The following is a 17321-nucleotide window of genomic DNA, read 5'->3' on the forward strand; positions in this document are numbered from 1 at the left end:
GGATTTTTCTGTGAAAATCCTTGGTTTTTTGTTGGGGGGGTGTTTTTTTTTTTTTTTTTTTGAGTGAGTAGAAATGCAGCTCACTTTCAGTCTTAGAATAATTTAATCTTAATTTTCTCTAACGTTGGATTTTTCTTTCTTGCCAACTACTTTAATGGATGTTTTCCTCTCTGTGATTTAAATGTGGAAGAAGTAAAACAAGCAAATTGTTTTGTAAAGATTGCCTTTCCCTAAATGAATTAAATCTGTATTGAACCAAATACACCAAGACTACTTTAGGAAAATATATTTTTATATAGATAATAACTAAAGAACTAGACAAAGAAGTGCTAAGGAGAGACTGAAGTTTGAAGCCATCATGACATAATTATATACTTAACCTGAGAATAGAAATTTAATTTGATAGAATGTCATTTTGCTTTTTCTATAACAATAAACTAACAAGCTACTGAGTTAAAAATAGGAAGTATTACCCTCCCACCTCTTCTTCACCATACAAATTTTAGCTTTTAAATCTAGAACTCGTGTTCCTAGGTTCATCCCCACAACCCTATGCATGTGCCATAAAATTGTTCTAAGACTCTTGGCAAAATTACTAGACACTTTTCCATTTTTAAATCATCTTATGTAATTGTGAATTTTAACTGCCTTGCTAATTTAGAAATATTGTCCAAAAATGTAATGAAAGTGGCGATTTACAGGAATGCAGTGCTTGTTAAAATCATATCAAATTATGTTTATATAATTGTTCTTACATTATCACAAGCTTTTAGTAGAGGACTGAATTTTTTGGCCAGAGTTGAGCCATCATGACCTTTAGAATGATGAGATCCCAGGTGCCCTCTCACAGACAAACAGTTTAACCGTTGCTCCTTCCCAATGTTCTTCTTGCAGTCTTTCTGATCTGAAGTCACAAACGCAATTGTCCTCATTTGGACTCTCTCTTAGTTCTCAAACTCTGTTCTCCGGAGCACATCCTTGCATGATCTAGAAATGGGATCAGGTGCTGTCTGTAGAGCATTTGGCCTGTTTCCTGGTGCATAAAACTCATTCAGCTCATAAGAATAGTTATGGGCTGTCCTAATATGATTATTTAATTAAATTCTTTCCCAGTACCCCAAATCAGTAGGTGCCCGTGTTTTCCATGTCAAAAATGAGAAACCTGAAAATCTCAGATGTTAATGAACTTGCTCAAAGTTTTACTCTGATTGAAGGGCTTTCATCATTACCTTTACAGCAAACTAGTTAGAATGATTCACAAAACTATTGGTAGACTGAATCGTCGGGGGATACTTGCCTGTCACAAATGACAGCTTGCGAATGGAAGTGAATGTGTCATGTATTTGAAAACTGCTCCATCAGAGAGGTCTTCCTTTTATTTCCTTTGTGTATTCAGATCCAGAGGTTTGCTGAGCTAGTTGGAGCTTTTCTAATTAATACAGAAGTCATAAGGAATAAACAAATAAAAAAATCTTGAAACTAGCCCACGAATTTTAGTTTCTGTACTGAAATAAATGTAGCATGTTTCCTTTCCAACTTTCCATAATTGCTTTTCTCAATTTTACACTAGTAATACCATTTTAAATATTTACAAAATTAGCAGTACCCAAAAAAGTTATATTGTTTTCTTGGGTGCTCTATAATTCTAACTAGTTCAGAAAACATGGCATAGCCAAACTTGGCAGTCATTTTCCTATTTTTGTCCCTCACTCCCCAACGAAATGGTGACATTAGTTTGTTTCAATTTGAAACTCATTATTTAGTTTAGAAACTATCACACTTAATAGTTGTAAAATAAGATTAATTGCTATCAATTGTGAAATGGTCTGTAGAAAGTTATGGCTCATAAATAGCAGTGCATTCAAGGAAAAATAATTCACCTTTCCAAATTAGACCATTGCGATTCTGTTACTGGCAACCTTTCCATAAAGAATCTTGTATTTCTGGATTCTGATTCATTTTCTCTCCCAAATTTTAAATGTACTACCTCATGAGGCTTTTAAGAAAAAATAAATGGTAAAAATGTTAGTAAAGAAGGGCTAGCTAGTGATGCGGAGGTAAACAACACTCTTTGGGGCTGACCTATGTGGTTTGGTTCCAGGTTCGTGTCTGGAGACCTCCCTGAGTACACGCAGCACAATGTGTCCATGACTTAGGGCTGGCTGAGCTGGGGTTAGACTGCAGTGTCAAACTCTGATGGGGTGTTACCTCTCTCTTTTGCTCATAGAAGAAATAAATAAACTTATTTTTAAGTTAGTCTTTGTGTCAGTTGGTGGTATGAAAGTTAAAGCAGCTGGATCCCACGTGGCTGACTGCACGGTTTAATTGCCAGGTTTGAGTCCCAGACCCAGCAGCTTGAAAAACACACCAGACACGTATGCATGCTTGCCTAAAATCTCAAGAGGAGAAATAGGGAAGAAGGGATTGCTGCATGACCATCCCCCATGGAAGGGTGGTTTCTTGCTTTTCTCTCTCTTCTTTCTGTCTCTCTCTCTCTAGTGAGTGCATACACCCTCTGGCAAAATTATAAAAAGGAACAGAAAACAAAACAAAAAGTTAGTAATAAAAGAAATCTATACTAATCAAAAGACATGTAAAGTTAATGAGATGTTATGTTTATTTATTTTCAACTGACCCCTCAAGTAGAGGTGGTTTCCTAAGATTTCACTTTGCCATACTTTTAATTTATTACACTAATATTTCTTGATTTAATTGAGATTCTAAAATAGAAAATGTGGATATGCATGGAAAGGGACTATTTCTGGGGTTTTTTGCCTTAATGTATGTTAATGCACAGCACTGCCCTTCCCTCACTTGTTCCATGTATGTATATACAATATGTAATACATACGTGTACATGTGTATATAGATGTACAAGTATGCACTTGTGTTATAATATATGTATATATGTGTGTATGTATTAATATATACATATACCTGACTATGAGTTTGCATGAATATATGTATTAAATATGTATGTATATGTGCGTGTGTATGCATACACACACACATATATATGTATGAGTTTAGCTTCACAAAGAACATTGTATAGAGGATAAATAATCTTTCACCCTTCCTGGTTCTTAGTTGGGATGAACCCGTAAAACAAAAGACTTATTTATTAAAGTGTATATTTTATGTGTATATGAGACATAGCCAGGGAAAAACGAGTGGCTTTTGAATTCAGGCATAAATATTATCATCCCCAAAATAAAGGAAGAAGGATACTGGGGCTCTCAGAAACAGGGAAGTGACCAGGAAAAGTCCCATAGGAGAAGAAAGATTTGTATGTAGTTTTTTGTTCGTTTTTTAGTGTTTTTGCTCACCAGGGAGAGAGGGAAAGTGTATTATCCCCCAAGGAGGATGGCCGTGCTGCAGTCCCTTCTCCTTCATTCTCCTCTTGGGAGTTTGGGCACGTACACACATGTGCCCACATGAGTTTTCAAGGCTCCGTGTTCAGGACTCGACCACTTAGTCCGTCATGTTGGGATCCAGCTGCCCTAACCTCCATGCGACCTACTGGCCCACGTAATATGTGGATTTAATTTGTGCCTTCTCCATTGATAAGTCTCTTGGGATTTAGTCATCTTTATTTTCTTTGTGCAGACAGGGAGACACCCTTACAAATGGAGGTTTCCTTTATGGATGTAAATTTTTCTTACAAAAGGGCAACTTCTACTTTGTTTTCAGAGCTTCTTTTATGTCTGCAGTTTCTCAAAATAACCGACTCAAAGTAATCCTTATGCTAAAAAGGCATATTTCTGGGTGACATATTTTGGTCTCCTAAAACACAAAATATTTTAAAAGTAGAAGACAGTTTAAATAGAAATTCCCATGCCTACTTGACAGAAAAATCACCAAGTGTTTGATATTTATTTTGAGGACAGAATAACTGTTTTCATTCATTTTTGGACTAAAGATTGCTTGTTAGAAATGTGGTCATACTTGGTGGTGATTGATACATTAATTAATAATCAATAAGATTACACCAAACATGGAGAAACTGAATTATAAAATTGTCATGGAGTATTGGGGGACCAGCAGGTGGTGCAGTAGTTAAGGACGCTGGACTCCCACATGGCTGACCTTGGTTTGAGTCCCAGGACTGATGGCTTACTTTCTCACTTTCCCTCTCTTTCTCTCTCTCTTTCTGTCCCTCTCTGATCAAATTAAAATAAATAAATAAAGTGAAATAAAATAATTATTTTTTAAAAAGTTCTAAAGTACATTAACTTATTTCCTCAGCGCTGGAGAGCATGGAAGGATATTATTACAGAGACAATGTTTCAGTGGAAGAATTTCAAGCCCAAATAAATGCAGCCTCCTTGGAAAAGGTCAAGCAGTACAATCAGAAGCTGAGGTATGTAATCGTTCAAGTGACTTTCTTTTTCTCTTTCTTTTTTTTTAATATCTTCATATTTTGATGGGAATGTGAGTCAGATTTTTGATATTCGTTATACTAGATTACTAATATTCCTTTTGATATAAAATCCTCTTTCAAAATTTAATATTTTACGGACCAACAGTTAGCATAATGGCTATGTCGTTGAACTCCCATGTAGTCGACCGCAGTTCAAGTCCCAGACCTGGTGGCTTAAACTCACACCGTGCGTGTGCCCGTGCGTGCCCAAGATCCCGAGAGGAGAATGGAGGAGAAGGGATTGCGGCGTGGCCATCACCCCTGGGGGATGACTTCTCACTTTCTGTCTCTCTGTCTTACATTCTTGTTTGCATACACATATTTTCTATCATGAACACAGTAAATAGACTTAAAAAAATATTTGTATCGGTAGGGTCAGCAGATGTCATGGTGGTTAAGGCAACCTGACTCCTACACAGCTGACAGTGGTCCAATCTTGGACCCTGCAGCTTGAAAATCACAACGGGCACATGTGCACGCATGCCCAAAATCTCAGGAGGAAACTAGAGGAGGAGGGATCGTGGTGTGGCTGTTCCCTCTGGGGGATGACTTTTCACGTTCCTTCTCATTGTCTCTCTCTTTCTCTCATTGGCAAGCACACATGCCCCATGGCAAAAATCTTTTTTAAAAAAATTCATAGCAGAGAGAAATGAGGAGAATGTGGCACACATACATACCCCGTGAGTCTTTTTTTTTTAAAAAAAAAAAAACGGGCCTGCAAGTAGCATGCTGGACTCCCACATTTCCGACCACAGTTCAAGTCTTGAATCTGGTGGCTTGCTCTCTCACTTTCTCTCTCTTTCCTTCTGTCATCAAATTAAATAATAATAATAACAAATTCAATAAATAAATATTTAAAAAACAAAACAGAAATATATATACTCATAACAGATACCTGGCAAGATGGTTACTAATTATGCATTATTAAGAAAACAGCATGTGTATTAATTACAAAATATCTTATTTCATAAGAAAGCATTTTAATGTATCTTTTAGAGAAAGCTTTCTTTTTTTCTTGTTCTAAGTTTTTGCCATAGGGCATGTGTGCTTGCTGAGAGAGAGAGAGAGAGAGAGAGAGGGAAAGTGAGAAATCACCCTCTAGGGAAGAAGGCCACATCTTTTTGAGTCCTTCATTCTCCTCTCAGGATTCTGGGTATACATGCACGTGCACCCAGCATGATTTTCAAGCCACTCGGTCCAGGGCTCAAACCATAGTCAGACGTGTGGGAGTCTAGTACCTTAACCACTATGCCACCTGGTGGCCCCAGAGAAAGCGTTTTTTAAAAGTATGAGTTCCTCAGGACTAGCAGTTAGCATATTGGCTATGTCGCTGGACTCTCATGTAGTCAACTGCAGTTTGAGTCCCGGACCCGGTGGCTTAAAACTCACACCAGGCACATGTGCGTGTGTGCCCAAGATCCCGAGAGGAGAATGGAGGAGAAGGGATTGCAGTGTGACCATCCCCCCTGGAGGGTGATTTCTCACTTTCTGTCCTCCTCAGGACCAGCAGTTAGCATATTGGCTATGTCGCTGGACTCTCATGTAGTCAACTGCAGTTTGAGTCCCGGACCCGGTGGCTTAAAACTCACACCAGGCACATGTGCGTGTGTGCCCAAGATCCCGAGAGGAGAATGGAGGAGAAGGGATTGCAGTGTGACCATCCCCCCTGGAGGGTGATTTCTCACTTTCTGTCTCTCTGTCTCTCTCTGTCTGTCTGGCGAGCACATGTGCCCTATAGCAAAAAAACCTCTCCAAAAAAAAAAGTACTGACAAGAGCTCAGTACAAATTAGGAGCTCTTGTCAGTAATTACCTGCCTTCTATCCTACTTACTGCATATTAGATTCCCTCCATACAGGAAGACAATTATCTTCTTCCATATTTACAATAATGTCTTCCTGCTTGTTTCTCAAATAAAGGTATTATTTCTTCCTTAATTTTTTCTGACCATTTTCTTATGGAGGCTGTTAATACTCATCTTTAAAAAGCTGGCCTGAGGCTTCAGTCTTCTCTCATAACCCTAGTACCCTTTTCACACTTTCATTGAAAACCGTTTCATTATTTTGTTAATACTTTTCATTAATTTGTTTGTTTACTAATCCCTCCCCCCCTTAGCCTGACAACAAACAAAAAACTGTTTTATTAGAAAGCATTCTTTAGAGTACAAGTTTCATAAACCAAACTCAGCCTGTCATAAATACAATAAACTGATGTATTGGCTTACTTATTTAATAAGGATATCAAGGGTCTGTGGCTGCTTCAGGCACCGCTGGGGGTCTGATAGTTCTTCAAATCCCGTTTTTTTCTCCATCTGTAGGCACTTCTTTCCTCTGGGTGGACTTCTTTTCAGGCATGGTCATTTGGGTAAAGATGGCCACTATAGACCAGTGTTACATTGTCAGAAGAAGAGAAGGTGCCAGCACCTATTCCCAGGCCAGAATTCCAGGAAAGGACATAGGGAGATGCTTATTGTCCAGACCTAGTCATCTGCCATTCCTGGGTGGTCTTAGCACCACAGAAGGAAGACCCGTGGACTGTAACAAAGGGCATGCTTGGGTAGGGATGCTGGCCAGATAAACGGTGGATTCCACAGCAATTATGAAGACTGCTCCAGAAGAGCAAAGAAGATATAGAAATAATTTTCCACGTAAGAGAAAAAGTAATGATAGCCGTAATATCAACCAGATTTTAAGAACATATTAGATGCCACTCACAATGTTAGGTGACTTGTGTAGATTTTTAAAAAAGAATGATTTACTTAATTTTATTCTAATTATTGTTATTACTATTGTTCATTTTCAGTCTGCTAGGGGGCATGTGTGCTCATCAGAGAGAGACAGAGAAAGTGGAAAAGCAAACAACCAGGGCTGGGACTTGAACTGTAGTCAAAACCCTGTTCAATAATGAGTATTTCTAATTTCTGATTCAAGGCAACAGGTATTATTGAACTTATGCAAATAACCATTCTGCCACAAAATAAGAATACTCCCAAATATTTCCCAATTCCAAAGGGGTCAGGAAGGAAGAAAAGTTTATGTTTCCATTGAAAAAAACAAACATGAAAACACACACACATTTAAACTAATTGCTGAACCTATCAACAGCTCAAAAGAAAGCAAAATCCTTAAATTGGAAAAACAAACCATAGTAAAATAAATTAATAATGTTTTAGTCAAAAGTCATAAAATTCTATCTCACTAGTTCAGTCATATATAATTAATTCCTCTTCTGTTGAATCTGCTGTGTTACTGTGGTCCGATCTTTCTGTTTAAATCCCGGAAGTTAACATTCAATATTATTATTGATATTTCTTGTCCCTAGCATTAAGTTGATAATTTTCTTGGTTGCTTATTGCTTTTTTTTTTTTTTTATTATTTCTGTATGTGTGTCTTCGGTTTTCCTGATAAAGCACTCATTTCAGAACTTCTTGAAGAGTTGATCTGGTGTTGGTAAATTCTTTCAGGTTTTGTTTATCTGAGAATGTTTTTATCTTTTCTTCCCATGTGAAGGATAATCTCACCAGGTATAGTATTCTTGGTTGAAATGGTTTTTCACTTAACACTTTAAATATATTTTCCCATTCTCTCCTTGCTCGCATTATTTCTGATGAGAGGTCAGATGTTAGCTTGACGGGATAACCTTTATACGTAACCTGATGATTCTCTCTTGCCAATTTTAATATCTTGTCTTTTTGTCTGTAGATTTGGCCAATCTGGCTATGATGTGCCTTAGAGAAGATCTTCTTGGCTTGATTCTATTAGGGGTCCTTTGTATTTCTGGATATTTAAATGCTTCTCTAGATTTGGAAAGTTTTCTTACAGGATTTCATGGAATATATTATCAATGCCCTTATTAATTTCTTCACCTTCTGGGATACCAGTTGTCCAGATGTTTAGGCTCCTAATGGTATCTAGTATTTCTCATATAATATTCTCATTTTTTGTTATTTTCTCAGTGTTTTGGTTGTTTTTTCTAGGGCAGGGTCTGCCTTCAATATCTAAGATTCACTCTTCTGCATGGACTAATCTGCTTTTAATACTTTCAAGGGTGGTTTTGATTTCCTGTATTGCAGCCTCCATCTCTAATAGTAACATTTGATTCTTTTTTATGGTGTGTATTTCCTCTTTCAGATAGTGCATTAACTTCCTCACATCCTGGAACTCATTATCTCTCTTCTTCTCCATCTCCTGGAGGTCATTGTCTCTCAGCTCTTGCATCTCGTTTAGTTTTGTCACTATGAATTTTCTAAATTCTCTATCAAGACATTTCCACAAGTTCCACTGTACTGTCTGTGGATGATCAAGGATTATTCTTTTCCCTTAGGAGAGATTTTATTTTTTCTTTTTTGGTTTCTCATATTTCTTGTGCCTCTGCAGTGGTTTCTGGTCATTCTGTGACAAAATTTTCCTCTATTGTATTTTACAATGTGGTATCCACAGAAAGAGATGATGACTTCAGATTTATAAAAATAAGTTTCTTCCTTAAAGCAGGAGGTTCAATAAGCATTGAGGATTTCAATGACCCTAAGTATCCAGTTGCTTGGTTACTGTGCACCTAGGCCTGTCTCACATTCAGTGTATGGAGACTTGTCTGAGGGATCTAGAAGATGGGATTTAGAGCCTAGCTTCAGTCGCCTTGGTCCCTGGATTTTTTTTAATGATCATTTATTTATTTAATTCTGTTTGTTATTAGTTTGTTTTTTGTTTTGTTTTGTTTTGCTTTGTTTTGTTTTAATTTGACTCGAGAGACAGAGAGAGAGAGAGAAAGGAAAAGTGAGAAAGCAAGCTGCCAGGTCTGGGACTCAAGTTTAGTTTTGTCACTATGAATATTCTAAATTCTCTATCAAGACATTTCCACAAGTTCCACTGTACTGTCTGTGGATGATGAAGGATTATTCTTTTCCCTTAGGAGAGATTTTGTTTTTTTTTTTGGTTTCTCATATTTCTTGTGCCTCTGCAGTGGTTTCTGGTCATTCTGTGACAAAATTTTCCTCTATTGTATTTTACAATGTGGTATCCACAGAAAGAGATGATGACTTCAGATTTATAAAAATAAGTTTCTTCCTTAAAGCAGGAGGTTCAATAAGCATTGAGGATTTCAATGACCCTAAGTATCCAGTTGCTTGGTTACTGTGCACCTAGGCCTGTCTCACATTCAGTGTATGGAGACTTGTCTGAGGGATCTAGAAGATGGGATTTAGAGCCTAGCTTCAGTCGCCTTGGTCCCTGGATTTTTTTTAATGATCATTTATTTATTTAATTCTGTTTGTTATTAGTTTGTTTTTTGTTTTGTTTTGTTTTGCTTTGTTTTGTTTTAATTTGACTCGAGAGACAGAGAGAGAGAGAGAAAGGAAAAGTGAGAAAGCAAGCTGCCAGGTCTAGGACTCAAACCACAGTTGGCCATGTGGGAATCCAGCACCTTTAACCACCATGCCACCTGCCAGCCTCCAGGAGATTTGGATTTTATTGTCAATACAATGGAAAAAGTCATTGGAAAGTTTGTTGCTGAATTACTGCTGTCTACTTCTATTTCATGCATCTATTGCAAATAAAATTAAAAACAGTTTTCACAGGCAATCGTGAAGTGAACTGAGGCCAACTGGCTGGTCTGACCATTCCTCCTCTAGTCTCCTGTTGAAATATGGACAGAGAAGTGTACCTGAGGACATTCTGCTTCATGCCTTAGAGACCAAGTCCTAGCTGTCTAAATATACCCTGGTGTAATTGTTACCACAAGTGAACAATCTTTAACTAGCAACAATGTTTAACAGCTGTTTCTAAAATGTAACCTCTCTTAAGCTAAATCGAATAACATTTATTGATTTTTCAAAAAATTGTTGTTATTTACCCCAAGGCATGTATACTCATCAGAGAGAGACAGAGGGTGGGAAAGACAGCATCCCTCAGTGGGATGTGATCACACCACAATCCCTTTCCCTCCTTTTCTATATCCTGTTGGCTTTTGGGGCATGTACACCATGCCCAGTTGTTTTTCATGCCTCTGAAGCCAGCGTTCAAACCATATAGTTGGCCATGTGGTCTCCACTCCCTTTGCCACAAGATCATGGGGCCAGCTCTCCTTCTGCTTGTTAAAGAGTAAAACTGGATCAGCCAGTGGTATGGTGGTTAAGGTGACTGGATTCCCACATGGCTGACTGCATGGTTTGAGCCCCAGACCTGTTAGCTTGACCAACACACTGGGTGCATGTGTGTGCATGTGCCCAAACCCCTAGAGGGGAGTGGAAAAGGGTTCTTTTGGCATGGCCATCCAGACCTGTCAGCTTGAACAACACACTGGGGGTGCATGTGTGTGCATGTGCCCAAACCCCTAGAGGGGAGTGGAAAAGGGTTCTTTTGGCATGGCCATCCCTTATGGGTGTTGCTTTCTTGTTTTTCTTCACCTCCATCCTCATCTTCTCTGGCGAGAACAAACTCCCTATAACAAACTTTAATTTTTAATTATTTTTTAATTTAAAGAGTAACACCATGCCAAAGTGTTTACCTCTAAAAATTCTTTAAAATTCAGGAGGGACACATGTATCCCTCCTGTTCACTCTCCTCGCCTTGTTTTACATTTTCTCTTTTTCACCTAAGCCTCTCCTTTTTACTCCCTCTGGCCATGAGCCTTCATATCATCAACCTCATTTTTCTCTGCCCTACCTAAAGATAACTGATCATTTCCAAACCCTTTGTCTGAATGCATCCTCTTCATGGGCCTAAAGCGCCCCTGATGGTGACCGTGCGATACCTGTCAATGCGAGCAGAGTTCCTCGTATCGAAGCACGCCTTTCAGTTTGAGAGGCCTGGATTACTCCTTTTCAAGTATTATTTTCCGTGTGAAGTAAATAGTAAAATAAAACAAAAGAATCAAAAAGATAAATGTTGTACAGTAGTTGCTTAGTTTGAGGGTTAATTTTTTTCTCTCTTGGGTTAAATAGCAGCTTCACATTGAGTTCTTTTAAGGTTTATGACTTTGGTATTTAATGTAAATGCATCATCTTTATAGGAAGAAAACAAGAAAATTATTCAAAGCAAATGTTCTTTCAAGGTGTGCCTTTGTGGATAAAGAATGGCATGTCTTCTTTAAAGTTTTTAAAAGCCAAATTTATTTTATTTAGTAAGAAGGAGGTGGTAGATATATTCCTTGTGTTAACAAAAAACTATTACACAGATACCAATATCAGAGCCATCTATTTTAGACTGTTTTTTCAACCGAAGACTGTCTGGCCAGAAGTATGTTCTTAGACTATTCCCATGATAGCACCGCTATGAAATGTGTCACTTCTCTCTATCTTTGCAGAAAAAATAATATGTCACTGAATATGCTCTCCGGACACAGAAGGGTTCTGAAGGATGACATAGACTTTCTGCCCTTTCCTGCCTCTAAGTGTGGCTATCTAACAGCATGAGACTATGAAGGGGAGGTGGGACTTCCACTTTTATACCCTTCTCTGGTACCAGACCCACATCTTCATCCTCTTTCTTCCCTCAGAGCCCTCAACTCCTAACACATCGTTTTCCATTCCTAGCTTGGACAGCAAACAGTGAATCCAAGTATGAAATGGAAAACTTTGTGTCCTGTTGGTGAGGAGCTGTAGAAACTACCTTAAATCAGCAAGAAGTAGGCTTAATTAAATCTAAGCATGAGAAAAAGGGAGGAGAGAGAATATTAATTAGCATGTAAGTGCCTTTGTCCCTTTCTGTTTTTCTATGTAAAGCTGCAGCTCTTAGAGACGCCAGGCGGTGTGACTTCTTTTTAAATTAACCAGCTTCCCAAGGCATATTTCCCTCCCCCAGAGCAGTTTTAGATTTACTTTCCACTCTGTTGTTCAATAGAATTTCATTTCTTAAAGAGCTTAAGATGCATCCACATTTCTGTTTCTCTAAGACCAGCTGTAAAGCAAATGTGTATACTCAGTTTCTTTCTGTTTGTGGACTGGAAGTTCAGTGTTGTCAGAGTTGTACATTTTGTTTTATATGAGAGAGGATTGTTCCGTGGCAGGAGAAAACAACTAAGTCTACAAAGAATTTGAATTAGTGTATAATGCTTAACAGTTTTATAGACTTCTTTCCTAAATACAAAATATATAAATGATATACCATTTAGAAAATATGAATTATACTTAAGCTCCAAAATTTTGCACAAAGTCGAACTACTGAACTCTTGTTTATTCAACAAATATTATGTTTCAATTACCAAAGACAGTGCATCACTTTAGGGGCATTGGAATAGATAAGATCCCTGCTGCCAAGAATATTTTGTCTGTGGGTTATGATAAATACGAAACAAGGTTTTTCACTAGCAATTTAGAGCAATATGTTAGATTATGTTGAGGAAGTATAAGGTGCTGTCCATGGATCCCTGAAAGGAATCAGTCTTAACTGGGGATGGGGTGATGGTTAAAGATTTCAAGAATAAGTTATTTGAGGAAGCAATCTTTAAGCTGAGATCTCAAAGAGGAGTTAGGGGTCCAGAGTTTAGGGGGTGGGGATGAAAGATATATGTGTGGAGAAGGGTTTATTTTTCTAGTTTGTTTTCTATTCTCTTTTCTAGAGTAGCATGAGTGAACATCCTACTGGAGGAAAAAAAGAGCTGTAAGGTATTGTGGAGACTAGATTTCAACAGGGCAAGAGACATGAAACAGATCTGTAAACAGAATCAATGTTCTCCCTTCACCGCCTTTACAGTCCAATTTTTCCTCAGCTGCTTTTCAGAGCTTTCACCCAGGAAACATTTCAGCTCAATTTCCATTTGCTGAGAGGGTATCATTATTTAGGACCCATCTCAAATTTATCTTCCTGCAGGATGCCACCAGTTACAGGCTTAGCTAGACTTAATCACTCTCCTCTTCTCCTTTTCCTTTTTCCATGATCACTTTCTTTCTTCTGTGAGTAAGCATGAGAGAGAGACCCCTAACAGCCTTGAATCAGGCTCACACACTGGCCTAACCAATCACTTTTTTCTTTAAAACTAAACAACCTCTTTGATTTTACTTGTTTTATTTTGACTTGTGGGTTATTCGTCTGTCTTCCTCCCTAGAATGAGAGCAGTCAGGTCCTGGTTTCCTGCTACGCTTTGTCTGTAGCAACGACCATAAAAACAGTTGATTTTGATTAGAAATCAGATTCATTGTAATGCATAGTCCACACTTTACTGGTATTATTATTTTATTGAATTTCTTTCAGTATCCAGTCTACTTTGTTTTATATCCAAAAAATTCCAGGCCATTTGAAGGGTGCAGATGCTGACTCTGTTGGAGACCTCCCAAGAAAATTCATCAATGTAGCCAAGGCTCATAAATTTTACATGAGACAAGATCAGATAACGTTGAAATTGTAGTGACACTTGGAGAAGAACATATCTCTTCTTTATTTGAAAAATACTGTAATTCTATTAAACCTTGCTGCCATTGCTTTACCAAGAAAGTGATATAGCTACATGTACTTTTATACATTAAATCTTATTTAATTTGCCTGACTGTACTCACTCTTCTTTAAGTTCTGACTCATTCATTTGCCTTTGAGATGTTATAATTATAACTGATACATTACTGTTACCTTAATTTTTTTTAATTTTCAATGCAATTTTTGGGTAAAAGTCACTTAACTAATACTTTACTGTTACCTTAATTTTTTTAAATTTTCAATGCAATTTTTGGGTAAAAGTCACAGATAAGGTGAGAATTACTTAACTGAGTTGTCACATATTTGTGATCAGTCCATCACTGTGATCATATTTAAAGGATGGATAGAGATATTCTTCCTGACAAGTAAAAGCTGATAAAAATAATCTTAAAAAAAAATAAAAGTCTTTCGAAGAGAATCACCTCTATTGCAAAGCTAAGAAAAGCGATTGTTTTCACCAAAGCTAAGAGAAGATCAGAGTTGTCTGTACTTAGAATTTTCTCTGTAAAAAAAAAAGAGAACTGGCTGCGTTAAAGAGAAAATAAGCATACCCCAAAGAGTCAGTTCGAGAAATATACCGTGAGGAAAAATTATCAGAGCTTATGGAAGTAAAATTGATTTCTATTTTTAACTCTGCTGACTTTTCTATCTGATCACAAGGACAATCGGTCTTAAAAATATATTCAAAGCATCTTAGTCAAGTCTTTTTTTTTGGTGAATTTTTTTCCTATTGTTCCTGTTCATTTCCTTTCTGCTGACATTTCAGATGTTTTTCTGTGGATGCACTATGTGAGGTACATCCACGAAAGTATAATTATCAATTATCCTTTCAAAATTTGACCCCTACACCATTGAGATTTTGTGTAAGCCAAGAGTTTTTTATGCAAAAGACAGGTTTATAATTTAGAAGAAATTAATATGTATTTACTGAAATGTATGCTTTGTGTGAAGAATGGCACATTAGGTTTCTAAAATTAGCTGCCTTGTGGGGCCCGCAGTTGGGATAGTGGTTAAGGTACTGGACTACCACTTAGCTGACCATGGTTCCAGTCCTGAACCCAATGGCTTGAAACTCCCATCGTGCTCTTATGTGTATGTGCCTAAAATCCTGAGAAGAGACTGAATGAGAAGGGATTTCCATGGGGCCAACCCAGTTAGGGGTGACTTCTCACCTTTTCTCTCACTTTCTCTCTCTCTGGAGAATGTACGTGCCCTTAAGTAAAAACCTTAAAAAAAGAAAAAAAAAAATAGCTGCCTTGGTCAATGTGTCACCCAGTTTCAACTGAGGGTAAAATTCTCCTGTAAATTTCAATTTGTAAAACTCAGCCCGTCATATAGGAAGAAAACCAAACATTTTTTGGCCTGGCTCTTGGTAATTTCAGCCATAATGACTCCAATTTCAGTTTCCCTGGCTAGTTCCTAATTGTCTTTCCTGACACCCCTCAAAATTCACCACCCCCATTGAAGCCTTTTTATTTCCCTTTAGTCTTCTTCTTTTTAAAAAAATTATCTGTCAGGGATGGCAGGTGGTGTGGTGGTTAAGGTGCTGAACTCCCACATGGCCAACCACAGTTCAAGTCTTGGATCTGGTTGGTGGCTTGATTTTTCATTTTCTCTCTCTCTCTCTCTCTCTCTCTCTCTCTCTCTCTCTCTCCCCGTATGTATATGTCTGGTGATCATGTCTGCCCTATAGCAAATTAAAAAAATAATGATAAATAATTTTTTTAATTATCATTATTATTTTAATCATTGTTATTATTATTATTTTTTTGGAGAGGTTTTCGTTATAGGGTGCGTGCGCTCGCCAGGCAGAGAGAGAGACATAGAGACAGAAAGCGAGAAATCACCCCCCAGAGGGAATGGTCATGCTGCAATCCCTTCTCCTCCATTCTCCTCTCAGGATCTTGGGCACGCACACGCAAGTGCCCGGTGTGACTTTTAAGCCACTGGGTCCAGGACGTGAACCACGGTCGACTACGTGGGAGTCCAGCGACATAGCCATTACGCTAACTGCTGGTTCCCAATCATTGTTATTATTATTTTAATTTGCTACAGGACACGTGTGCTCACAAGAGAGAGACAGAGAGAGGGAAAGTGAGAAAGCAAGCTGCCGGATATAGGGCTCAAACCACAGTCAGCCATGTGGGAGTCCAGCACTCCCACCACCATGCTGTATTATATTCCCTTACAAGCCTTTATATAGCATTTATCAATGCATGCTTGATATTATTTGTGTGTGTGTCTGTTTCTGCTCTTCACCTTTTTTTTTTCTATTTACTTATTATAGACACAACAACTACTACTGTATTATTAAAGTGTTGGCGTATGTGTGTGTGTGTGTATGTGTGTATACACTCCAGAGTCGGGCACCAAGCCAGGACATAAGATATAAACAGTGACAGGGTCCTGATCAGTGTCAGGGTGACTTCACCCGTATGTGCGGCATGGGATGTCAGGGTTGGCCGGACCTTCCCAGCCACTCCCATTCTGTTTTGGGAACCGCTCCTGGGGTTTCGGCAGTGTTTATTGAGCACTTACACGCAGGTATAGGAACGTGCACAGCATCGGGAATGCCAAGATGGACTGACAGTGTGTTCTGGAGAATCTGAAAGGACAGGAAGAGGAAATGTGGTCTCTGGGTTGTTTTGAAATACACTCCCACACATCCCGACAGAGGTGACAGGATTCCCAGGGAGCACTTAGCAAAGACTGAAGAGCGCAGGGACTTGAGTACTGCTGACAGAGGATGCTGGAAGGTCAGAGGAGGGAGGGGAGAGAGGCTGGTTCAGTGGGAAGGAACAGGAGCAAAGACTCTGCAGAGCTGTATTGGGAGAGGAGGGGCAGGCGGTGGAGCAGGGGGTGGGCAGGAGTAGGCCACAGAGGAACTCAGATGCCAGCTTAGGAGCTGAGGCTCAATTAAGCCTGAAATTGAGGCGATTTGTTTATGAGCCCTCAGTAGTGTGGGGAGGGTGCATTTAAACCATGTACCCTGGTGGTTTCACTGAAGACAAATTAGAAATGAGAAGACCGGAATCAGAGAAACTGGTTAGGAAACCATTAAAATAGTTCAGGTGTGTTATGCTCAGAACCCTAAGCAGATGAAAATGGAGTGAAAGAAAAAGGCAAAGGGAACTGAAATAGTTGGACTCCTACTGTTACTTGAAGAGAAAACAAAGCATTTTTGCAGCGATGCATATGAGAAGAAATAGGTCAGTGATATGGAATTACCTTCCACATTTATATACGAGAGGGCTGAAAGCAAGTCAAAAGATGGATCCCGGTTCCCACTCTTCCATCGTCTAGCTGTATGACTTGGGGCAAGTTCCTCATATCGCCAAGCCTGTTTCCTTCTCAGTCCATTGGCACCAGTGGTGCTTCATAGACTCTCATGAGTATTAGCTAAAAAGAAGTATGTGCGATTGATATTTGCTTAACAATGAGCTATCGCTTATGTGCAACAATATTTATTGTGCCCTTCTATGCAAGAGCTATGCCAGAG

General features: G+C 38.5%; 1 protein-coding gene across 2 annotated transcripts in view; it reads left to right on the top strand.

Annotated features, from left to right (window-relative positions):
* PREX2 (phosphatidylinositol-3,4,5-trisphosphate dependent Rac exchange factor 2) overlaps nt 1-17321 on the top strand; it is a gene marked incomplete in the record, with an annotated part of 373689 nt that overhangs the window by 275701 nt on the left and 80667 nt on the right. For both annotated transcript variants that reach the window (XM_027772626.1, XM_027772627.1), the window contains 1 exon segment: nt 4246-4360. In XM_027772626.1, coding sequence (XP_027628427.1) covers nt 4246-4360 — 115 coding nt within the window.

The sequence above is a fragment of the Tupaia chinensis genome, unplaced genomic scaffold (genome assembly GCF_000334495.1).
Source record: "Tupaia chinensis unplaced genomic scaffold, TupChi_1.0 Scaffold000288_2, whole genome shotgun sequence".
Classification (NCBI taxonomy): domain Eukaryota; kingdom Metazoa; phylum Chordata; class Mammalia; order Scandentia; family Tupaiidae; genus Tupaia; species Tupaia belangeri.